This window comes from Onychostruthus taczanowskii, unplaced genomic scaffold (assembly GCF_017590055.1).
Source record: "Onychostruthus taczanowskii isolate IOZ18803 unplaced genomic scaffold, ASM1759005v1 scaffold61, whole genome shotgun sequence".
NCBI lineage: Eukaryota > Metazoa > Chordata > Aves > Passeriformes > Passeridae > Onychostruthus > Onychostruthus taczanowskii.
Genome location: NW_024503790.1, coordinates 674,131 through 685,394, shown reverse-complemented (window position 1 = coordinate 685,394; position 11,264 = coordinate 674,131). Strand labels below are relative to the sequence as shown.

The following is an 11,264-nucleotide window of genomic DNA, read 5'->3' as shown; positions in this document are numbered from 1 at the left end:
TGGGGAGGGGGCGGCGGAGGCGCCGGGTCCCTTTTCCAGCTGCGAACAAAAGGCAGCGCCGGCGCCGGCGTCACGTCCCGCTGCGCGCTCATTCCCGGAGCTCCCGCGGCTTTTGGGGCAAAATCGGGAATTCTCCGCACGGCCCGGGCCGGCCCCGAGCCCGCCCCGTAATTAACGCGGTTGTTAATTAATGAGGGCGGCACCTGGGCTAGGGAAGGTGTGGGGGGCGCTGGGCCGGTCCCAAAGGTGGCCCTACAGAGCGGGGGGGTCGGGGTGAGCCTTTCGCACCCCCCCGGGAGGGATGGGAAAAGGGGAAACAGCGGCTCCAAACCCCCCGGAGGGAGCGGGACGAGGAGCATTAAATTAATTAATTAATTAATTAAATTTATTTCTTATAATTTATTTCTTATTTAATTTGTGTTTCTTTTGAATTTCTCACAACACTTTTAAACATTTTTAATTTTTTTATTTAAACTTATTTTAATTGTTATTTGCTTAAATTTTTCTTCATTTTAATTGCCATCCATTTTAATTTTCATTCATTTTTAGGGTTTTTAAATAACTTTTAGCAATCCTAGTTTATCTCCTTTTTTTATAATTTTCATTCATTTTTAGGGTTTTTAAATAACTTTTAGCAATCCTATTTTATCTCCTTTTTTTTTTTATTTGCTTTTTAAATTTTTATTTTATTTTTCAATCCACGCCGCAATTCCCCCACCCCTAGCTGGGCTCAGCCCATGCCCCGCCCGCCTTTCCCCTCCTGGAATCCACTTAGGGGGGAAAAAAACTCTAAAAAAATAAAAAATTAAAAAAAAAAAAAAAAAAAAAAAAAAAAAAAAAAAAAAAAAAAAAACACCCACTATGCCGCAATTCCTGATTTGTCCCTGCTTTGTTTCACCCCAAATCTTTCCCAGCCGCTCGAGGGACACCCCAGCTTTCCATGAGGAGCCCGAGAATGACCAAAAACATCCCAAAAAAACCCTCTGGGAAGGAGCGCGGGGCTCCTCTCCCATTGGTGCCGGGGCCGGGCGCGGATCCCCCTTCCCATAAAAGAAAGGAGCCGGAGCCTATCAGAGCCCGCCCGTCCTTCCCACCGCCCCAACTTCCCCGCCGGAGCAACTTCCAGCCCCCTCCTCCTCCTCCTCCTCCAGCGCTGCCACAGCCGCGCCGCGAGGAGGAAGAAGCGCAGCGCACGGAGCGAATCCGGGGGGCCGCGGCTCCCCCCGCTCTGCCCCCCGAGCCAGCCCTAAACCAGCCCCGAGCCAGCCCTAAACCAGCCCTAAGCCCAGCCCAGCTCCCAGGCAACTTTGGCTGTGCCTGCTCTTCCCGGGTGACATTCCAGCGGAGCGGCCGCTCGGGACACAGCCCCCAAACTTTCCCGGGAATTTCTGGTGGGTGATCCCCCCTCTATCCCCACCCCTTTCATCCCGAGCCTTGCAGCATTTCGATTTTTCCGCTCATTTTCTGAATCGTTCTCGGGGTTTTTTTATAATTTTTTTGGGGTTATTTTTTTCCGCGCTCGGAGCCCAGATTTCTCCCTTGTTTTGCAGCCGCTGGAAGGGCTGGGAAGGTCGGAGGAGGCGGCCCCGCAGCCCCCCGGTTGTGCCCGGTGTCCCCCCCAGCCCCGGTTCGCAGCGGAGCCCCCCGGCCGCCGCCGCCCCCCGACCATGGCAGCGCTGCCCGGGACGGTGCCGCGGATGATGCGCCCGGCGCCGGGGCAGAACTACCCCCGCACCGGCTTCCCGCTGGAAGGTAGGTCTGGAAAACCTGGAAAAACGCTCTGGAATCAGCCGGGGAGGGGGCTGGAAAAAAGCAGTTCCATCCCTCTGGAATAACCCGGGGGAGTCTTAGCTCTGGAAAAGTGCTGCTCCTTCTCTCTGGAATCATTCGGGGAGGGCCTTAGCGTCTGGGAAAACGCCGCTCCATCCCTCTGGAATAACCTGGGGGGGGCTCTTTGGGTCTGGAAAAACGCTGTTCCATCCCTCTGGAATCACCCGCGGGGGCCCTTGGGGCAGGGGTGCGGCTGAGCTCCGCTCCTGGGGGCTTCCCGAAATTCTCCCAACTTCTCACCCCTTACCCAGCCCCTTCCCCCGGCGCTCCCCGCGAAATCCAGGGATTTGCTTAGCTGTTTTCCCGTGTTTCGAGTATTCCCGGGCATCCCGCAGGATTTTTGGGGCAGCTTCTCCCGCTTTGGTGTTTTTTTTGGGGGGATTGGTTTTTTTCTGGAGGGTTGGTTTTTCAACGTCCCGACAATTTCACCTCGGCGTCAAAGGAGGGGGGAAACAACCAAACTGATGGGATTTAACTTTTCGGAGGGGAAAATAGGAATAAAAACCTTGATCCGGGGAGCAGCGGGAAGCCGGGATGATGTCCTTGGCCGGGGCTGGCGAAGCGGGGACTCGGGAGCTGTCACCTCGCCGAGTGTCACCCATCCTCCCTCCGCCGTGCCTTTGTCACGCGGGGGGCGATTATTTCCAGGCACACACGTTCCCAAAAAAAAAAGAAAAAAGAAAAAAAAAAGGCAAATTTCTATCCGGGACCCCTCTGGCCGCATTTATTAAAAGCGGAGAAAATTTCATCCCGCCCGTGCTCAAGTGGCGAATCGCAAACCCGCGGAAAACCACGCAGGCTGCAAAACACACAGGGCGCGGGGATTTGCTGAAGTGCTTTTCTGTAGCAAATGAAGTAAAACAGACGGCAAGGGAAAGGATCAAAGGATTACAACAATATTTGCACAACATGACTGGGAATAATGAAAGGAGAGAGCGGCCGGCGCTTTTAGCGGCTCTTGAATGTAAAATTGGCCACTCGAGTGTTATCTGTCGATAATGATACATCCAGGGAGCGCCGGCCAAAGTGACTCGGAATTAGCGGTGCATGATTCTCGCTAAATCGCCAGGCAATTTCTGGAATCGACTTTTCTTTGTAGCGAGAGAGGGGAGGGGGAAAAAAATATATCTAAAAAAAATAATAAGAAATAAAAATCCGCCCCCCTCGCCTCGCCTGGCGCTCGCCCCCTCCAGCCTCGCGCAAATTACCCAGCTGAGTTCTGCCCCCTCCCGTCCTGCCTCCCCTCCTTTTCGCTTTAATTTCCAGCCTGTGAAATCGTATTAATCTGCGAGATCTGCAGCGCGGGGTGTTCGATAAATTGGGGAGGGGGCGAAGGAGCCGCCGCTGCCCCCGCGCCCGGAGAGGCAGCAGCGAAGGGGCCGCGGAGTAAAATCCCCCCCAAAGCCACCAAAAAAACCCACAAAACCACCCAAAAAAAAAGGTCCCCGAGGGTGTTTCAGAGGTGATTTCCAAAAGTTTGTTTGAAAGCGGAGCTCCGTAAATCGAGGCGAGATTTTTTGGGGGGAGAAAGGAGAAGTTTAGGGAGCGTTCTGTTGTGCGGGTTTGGATCTCTTCGCGTTTAAAACGCCGGGAATGGTTTCAAACCGAGGTGTGAAACCCCAAATCCGGACAAATTTCCAGGGATGGACACACGGGGGGTGTCTCGGGGATGGGCGCGCGGCTCGGGGGGGATTTTTATTTTCCCACTTTCCATGGGAAAACCTCACTCGTGGTGCCGGGATAAACAAACACCGGGATAAACAAACACCGGGATAAGCACGGAGCGCAGGGCACGGGCGAGACTTTCCCCCTTCTTTCAAACCTCCAAACCCGGGGAGAGAAGCGGGAGATGCGGGGAATGACACGCCGGATTTTTCCCCCCTAATTTAACTTTTCCCCGGGTTTTTTTGGGTCGGGTTTTTCCCCCCGTGTCCCTCGCAGTGTCCACCCCGCTGGGCCAGGGCAGGGTGAACCAGCTCGGAGGGGTTTTCATCAACGGGCGCCCGCTGCCCAACCACATCCGCCACAAGATCGTGGAGATGGCGCACCACGGCATCCGGCCCTGCGTGATCTCCCGGCAGCTGCGCGTCTCCCACGGCTGCGTCTCCAAAATCCTCTGCCGCTACCAGGAGACCGGATCCATCCGGCCCGGGGCCATCGGCGGCAGCAAGCCCAGGGTGAGTGCGCTGCGGGCACCGCGCCCCAAAATTCCGCCTTGTTTTGGGGGGCAGCGACAGTTTTCCCAGCGGTTTTGGTTGTTGTTTGGTTTGGTTTTTGTTTTTGTTTTTTGTTTTTCTTTTGTTTTGTTGGGGTTTTTTTAGGGGGAAAAGGGTTTTAATAAAGTTGCGGTTTTTGGCCTCTGATGGGGAGAAAGCGGGGCCCGAGCTGGAGGCGGTGGATGGATTAAAGCGGTTTCTTTTTTGTGGCTTCCACGTGCAACAAGTGGCGCTCTTTGGAGCGATCCCGGCGGGGTGTGGGGAGCAGGGAATACGGGATTCTTTGGGAATACGAAATCCCATAAACACCCTAAAAATTGTTCCCTGCACCGCCTCCCCGGAGCTCAGGGTAATCCCACCCTGCCGGCTCTCTCGACTCTCAGAGACCCCACTTTTAGGATTTGGGAGAGCAGGGCCTTTTCCCAGCTTTATTGCCCTCCTTTCCCCGCTCCCAATCCCTATTTTCCACCCCAAACCCCGCAGCCCGGCCGGGCCAGGCTGAGCTGCGCTGCTTCTTTTGAATTAAAAGCGCTTTTCCCCTGCTCTCCCTCCCTTCCTCCCCGTCTGGCCGCCCCGCGGGGACACCCCGGCGCCCCTTGGGCACAAAAGCAGGTCGCGACTCCCGACGTGGAGAAGAAAATCGAGGAATACAAGCGGGAGAACCCCGGGATGTTCAGCTGGGAGATCCGGGACCGGCTGCTCAAGGACGGCCACTGCGACCGCAGCACGGTGCCCTCAGGTGAGAAGGCAGCTTGGCCACACTCCCCCGGCTCCGCGGGAGAATGGTTATCCCGCGGGAAAGGTTTTCCAGAGCATCCAAACACCCTCCTGGCTCTGCTTGTGTGGAGGGAGGAAAATCGCCCCGAGCAAAGCCCGGGACTGGGGGGGATTTGTGCCCCGGCTGCTGCAAAACCGAACCCAAACCAAGCCCTTTTCCCAACTTTTTCCGGCTCCCTGGAAAGCCGGGGGGATGCTGGGGTAGGGGGAGACCCCCAGAGGCGCCCCCCAAATCCAGGGGGAAAGGGGAGCCCCGTTGGTCCTGCTGGGATTTGCGCCGTGGGGGCTGTGCAGCAACGTCCCCAGGGGGCAGAGATCCCGAGAGGTCCGGGAATCCAGGAGAGCCTGAGATCCAGGAGATCCCAAGACATTCAGAGATCCATGAGATCTATGGATCCACGAGATCCTGAGATCCAGACATCCAGAGATCCCGAGAGATCTGGAGATCCATGAGGTTCAGAGACACATGAGATCCCGAGAAATCCATTAGATCCAGGGATCCATGAGATCCTGAGATGCCGAGATCCATGGGCAGCGAGGCTGCACCCCAAAGCTGGGCCAGCAGGCACGTATTTGGGGTCCGGGGGCTCGGCGGGGCTCGTCCCTGAGGTCCCGCCGGATTTTGGGGCCGCTCTGTGGGGCCAGAGCAGGCCCGGAGCTCCATCCCGGCTTGGGAACTGGGGGGAATTTGGGAATTGTGCCGTGACAGAGCGTGTGGTGACCTGGGGATGGCCCATCCCCAGACTTTGGGACATCCCGGTGCCGCTCGGGCCGACGGCCAGCGGATCCCAGTTTGGGAATGTCGGGGGCTCGGCGGCGGCGGCAGGTGCATTCCCACGGGAAGAGCGGCATTCCCGGCCGGTCCCGCTCCTCGCAGGCAGCTTATACTCGCCTTTCTGCCTTTGACTGTCCGAGGTTTAGTGAGTTCGATTAGCCGCGTGCTCCGCATCAAATTCGGCAAGAAGGAGGAGGACGAGGACTGCGACAAGAAGGAGGAGGACGGCGACAAGAAGGCCAAGCACAGCATCGACGGCATCCTGGGCGACAAAGGTACCGCGCGTCCCCGCGCCGCGCCGGGGGGGACACCGGGGACACGACCCTGCCCGCCGGGGGCGGCTCCAGAGCCGCCGAGTTGGGCTCTTCCCAAAAAATCCCTGCAGGGAGCGGGGCTGCCAGGAGGAGGAAGAGCTGTCGGTGCTTTGCTCGGGATCAATTATCCATAAAAAGGGCCGGGAATGGCCGGAGGGAGGGAAGAGGCACCTCGGAGGCCGTAAATGAATTTGTTAAACAGATTTCGCCTAAGTGGTCCCCTGGAACCGGGGCTGACAGGTGACCGATGGCGCCGATCAATATCAATTAGGGACGGGAGCCGCGAGCTCCGAGGGGACACGGGGGGGTCCCCGGAGCGGCGCCGCACCCCCCAATTATCCTGGGAAAAATTACCCAGGGAAAACCATCCAGAGGAAATGATCCAGGGGAAACGATCCAGGGAAAACGATCCAGGGAAAATCCTCCCGGCGCAGGCGGGGGAAGGCTCCGAGCCAGGCCGGTGGCGGGGCTCTGTTATCACCTCCCGAGCGCGGCGTTTTCTCCCGCTGGCAGGAAAATTCCAACTTTTCCCAGCTGGGAATGCGGGGTTGGGGGTGGGAACAGGAGCGCGGGCAGCGCCGTGGTTCTAACAATCCAAAGAAAAGGTGGAATTTTGGGGGAGCGTCCGTGAGATCGGTCAGGGAAATCGGGGAGTTGGAGCAGCTCGGTTCGGGCACAAAACGAGCGCCTTTTTTGGGGGGAAACGGTGATTTTGGGAGTCCCGAGCAGAGGGGAGTTGGGATTTTTCGTTTTTCTCCCGAATTGGTGTCAAGCGAGCACGGGCTGGGCTTGAGCCGGAGCTGGGATTTTGGGGGATTTGTGGCATCGCCGCTCTCGGGGTGAGCGGGATTCTCCCCCAGTCCCGAATTTCCCCAGTTTGGGACACGTGGGAGAGATTTTGGGGCAGAAAATGTTCCCCTGAGCCCCCATCACGGGAGTTGGAAATGAAGGTGACAAAAGGGATTTTATTTTTTTTTTAAAGGATCCGATCCTTTTTTTTTTCCACCCTCTCTTTTCCCAACCTTGAAGATGAACTTCACTTACAAAGACCTTGGGGTCTATTGAAGCTTTATAAGGAAAAGATTCCTGACCACAAAAGCAAACAGCGGAGGAAAAAAAAAAAAAAAAAAAAAAAAAAAAAAAAAAAAAAAAAAAAAAAAAAGAAGAAAGGGGGGGAAAAGGGGGAAAAACCCGAGGCTGCCTCAAAAATGGAGTAAAGGGATGGGGGAGGGAGGGCGCGTCCATTCTCATTCAAAATTCCGCGAGGAGGAGAAAAACTTTTGGACAAAGGGCCGAGGACGGGAAGAAAGGGAGATAAATTATTCAAAACTCCCTGCTGTTAGATAGTTTTGTAATATTATCGGAGCGGCTGCTGCAGAAAGGCAGAGCCGTTGGACGCTGCAAAATGTTGCTGTGATTTGGGAGAGGGGCGATGCTCATTTGCAAATCGGGGCCATTGTGTCCGCCAGAAGCTCCCCCCGCTCACTTTCGGAGTGTTTTTAATTTTGTTAAGAGGGGGGAAAAGGAGATTTGGGGGGGGGTTAAGTTGTGTTTTCAGCCAGGCTCGCCTCTCGGGAAAAATATCTTTATTTTTGAAAGCGCGGGTTGAGTTTGTTTTCCCCCGTCCTCGTGGTTTCCCCATCGCCACCCCCAAAAGAGCACGGGGGGAAAAAAAAAAAAAAAAAAAAAAAAAAAAAAAAAAAAAAAAAAAAAAAAAAAGAAGAAAGGGGGGGAAAAGGGGGAAAAACCCGAGGCTGCCTCAAAAATGGAGTAAAGGGATGGGGGAGGGAGGGCGCGTCCATTCTCATTCAAAATTCCGCGAGGAGGAGAAAAACTTTTGGACAAAGGGCCGAGGACGGGAAGAAAGGGAGATAAATTATTCAAAACTCCCTGCTGTTAGATAGTTTTGTAATATTATCGGAGCGGCTGCTGCAGAAAGGCAGAGCCGTTGGACGCTGCAAAATGTTGCTGTGATTTGGGAGAGGGGCGATGCTCATTTGCAAATCGGGGCCATTGTGTCCGCCAGAAGCTCCCCCCGCTCACTTTCGGAGTGTTTTTAATTTTGTTAAGAGGGGGGAAAAGGAGATTTGGGGGGGGGTTAAGTTGTGTTTTCAGCCAGGCTCGCCTCTCGGGAAAAATATCTTTATTTTTGAAAGCGCGGGTTGAGTTTGTTTTCCCCCGTCCTCGTGGTTTCCCCATCGCCACCCCCAAAAGAGCAAATGGGGAAAAAAAAAAGAAAATTTAAAAAAATAAGAATGAAGGAGCCGGGAGCTTTTTATCCCTGATTAGCACGCAAGAAGTGCGTGTCAAGAGGCAAAACAAAACGCTCCCTTCTGCCTTCATGGGTGAGGCCGCGGACAAATCAAACACGAGCCCCCGTTCCTGGATGAAAGGGGGCTAATTTGGGCAAATTCCCGCGGCCGGAGCCTGTGGAGCGCCGCGCTCCCTCCGAGCGCGCAGAATGCCCCGGCCCCGCGGAGAAATCCCAATTTCTCCGCAATTCCCGGGTTTTTATCCTCACGCCGAGGAGTAATCCCCCCTAAAAACCGCGTGAATTCGGGGCTTTTTTTGGGTGATGCGCATCTCCAAAAGGAGCGTCCGAAATTCCGAATTTACCGCTGCCCCGGCGGATTTTAACGCCTGGGAAAGTTTTAATGGCCCCAATTAAGATAATTGATGAGCCCGCTTGTAAAGCACTGGCGGGCGGCGGCTGCGCGCTGGGAAACGCCGCGATTTCTGCTGGGGAAAAAACCGCATTTCTGCTCGAAAAAACCCGCAGTTTCTGCATGAAAAACCCGCAGTTTTGCCGGAAAACACGGCGATTTTACATCCCGCAATTAAAACCTCAGAGCTGTTTCTCCCTCCACCCAATTCTCATTTCCAGGTGGCTCCCACTGAAACCATCCCAACCTCGCACGGCTTGAGGGAGGGCGGGGGGGGGGAATTTTTTCTCAATTTCTGCGCCCAACGCGACTTCTCCCTCCGAGAGCTGCGGGGGAACGGGGCGAAAAACTTTGGTTTTGCTTTTTTTTTTATTATTATTATTTTTAATCTTTTTATTTTTTTTCCGCCGCTGCCAAGCGCTCCGTGGCGGGTTCTCCTCGCGGGGAGCCGGGGGAAGACAGCCCTAAATGCTCTCTCTTTTTAAGTGGGAAAGAAAGCTTCCACCCTGCGCCTGTTTCTTTCTATCGTCTGCTTGGCATTTAATAATGTTAAGACTTATTAGAGCTGGTAATGAAAACTGTGGCTGTTGAATAGGGAGCTGTGTTGGAGAAGGGTGTAATAGCTCCAAGGCATGCTAAGAAATGTATTTATCCCCAATCAGTACTCACTCTCTGAGTTCCCAGCACAAACGTTAAGTTGAAGGGTTTTAAGGCAGATTAAATTGAGCCTTTATTTCTTTGCACTTTCATCTTTAAACGGCTCACTCCAGCTAGCCCTGGGCGGATATTCATGAGGATTCACTTTGGGTTTTTTTATTTTTTTAATATATGTTTATTTTATATATATATATATATATATATATATATATATATCTCCTTGTTAAGAGCGAGTTGTTGTTGTTACTATTTATTATGATTATAATTATAATTATTATTTGGGGTTGCTGTTATTTATTAGGGAGGAGAATGTGCCGCTCTCTCCCTCGCTGGGGGGGGCAGAGGGGGGAATTTGGGCACCCCCAAATTTCGGGGGGCGCCTCTCGGGAGGGAATTAATTGAGATCAGACCCGGAGGGGTGTCTGGTGTGTCGCCCCCACCCTGGGCCTGTCCCCCCATCCCCGGCGTGTCCCCCCGGGCGGCAGCGGGGCCTGGCGGCGCTGCCCCCCCCGGAGCCCCGCGGGGTGCGAGGGATGCTCCCAGAGACACCCGGGTGTTGGTTTTGGGGTGAAAATGCGGATTTTTAGGGAATCTTTCCCTCCCCTTCGTTCTGTGCCCCCCAAGTTTGTGCCCTCGGCCGATTTTGGGGGAACAGCGGGAGAGGGGCGGGACAGGGGTTCCGATTGTGGGGGGAAGGCGGGATCGGGGCTCCAATTTTGGGGGAACAGCGGAATCGAGGTTCTGATTTTGGGGGAACAGCGGAATCGAGGTTCTGATTTTGGGGGAGCAGCGGAATCGAGGTTGTGATTTTGGGGGAGCAGCGGAATCGAGGTTCTGATTTTGGGGGAGCAGCGGTGGGATCGGGGCTCCCCGGGGCTGGGGACAGTGCGGGAGGGGGGACAGGGACAATTCCAGCCGGGAGCTGCCAGCGCCGCTCCCGCCGGGTTTTTGGGGGGCCGCAGTGAGCGGGGGGGTTTGGGGGGTCCCGCCCGATTTGAGGGAGCTCGGGAGGAGCAGAAAGGGACGGGGTGACCCCCAGAGCTGGGCCGGGGCTTTGTTCCCCAGCCGGGAGAGGGGAGCGGGGCTGCGGGGCCGATTTATCGGCGAACAATCGGCGCGGGTTTAAAAACCAACACGCGGCTCCTCGGTAAATGTGTGTTTAGAAGCGCGGGGGGGGCCGCGAGCAGACACTTCATCAAATCAAGGGATTACCAAAGGTTGGCAATCTAATCAAACAGAGCCCAGGCGGGATTTGTGAGTGTTGCGAGCGGGATCAGCTCTAATAATGGGGGGCAGGAGAAGAGATAGGGAGGTGTCAAGCAATTCATTGGCTTTAGGCTGAGTTATTCTGTGCATATTTCAGGCCGAGAGGAGAGGGAAGAGAGGGGAAGAGGAATAAAAAAAAAACGCAGGGAGAAGGGAGAGGGAGGAGGGGGACTGGATGCGGGCGCACACGGAGCTTACATGTCACAAAAAAAGCTGAGACAAATGAGGTACAACAATAAACACAGATAACAATTACAAAGGCAAACAGTGGCTTTTGGGAACGGGAACCTGGGCTACATAAACAAAGTCGGCAAATGTTCGCAAGATAAACTCCTGCCTAAATCGAGTGTGACGGGGAGGAGAGAAGAGAGGAGGAGAGATAAGGCTGGAGAGGGGAATAAACGGGAATAATCGAACACGAGGCGTTTGAAAAAACAAACTTGAGACAAGGATGCGGCGAGCGGGCCTCGGCTGTACGGCAGGGAGAGAAGGAATATCGGGGAGATGTTTGAGATCGGGGCTCGGCTGGGGTTGGGGGCTTTTCCTTCTTTTCCCCCCTTTTTGGAGGAGAAGAAAAGGATCCATCCTGGAGAGGGGGAACGGGGAGGGAAATCTCGGGGTCAAAGGCAGGTGGGGAGCCCCGGCCGGGAGAGGAAACGCATCGGAGACGTTTTAATGCGGAATTTGGAGGTGATTTCATTACCCAGGGAGGGTAGGAAGCAGATTTGGGGCGAAGGGGGGAGATGGAGCCTCGATAGAGCAGCGC

General features: G+C 54.7%; 1 protein-coding gene across 1 annotated transcript in view; it reads left to right on the top strand.

Moving 5' to 3' along the window:
- The first annotated feature begins 1,576 nt into the window (after window positions 1–1,576).
- The window catches only part of PAX7 (paired box 7), a 112,163-nt gene continuing 102,475 nt past the window's right edge, over window positions 1,577–11,264 (top strand). The window contains exons 1-4 of the mRNA XM_041419591.1: window positions 1,577–1,752; window positions 3,772–4,007; window positions 4,659–4,785; window positions 5,745–5,873. Coding sequence (XP_041275525.1) covers window positions 1,668–1,752; window positions 3,772–4,007; window positions 4,659–4,785; window positions 5,745–5,873 — 577 coding nt within the window. The 5' untranslated portion in view covers window positions 1,577–1,667. The remainder of the gene's footprint in view (window positions 1,753–3,771; window positions 4,008–4,658; window positions 4,786–5,744; window positions 5,874–11,264) is intronic.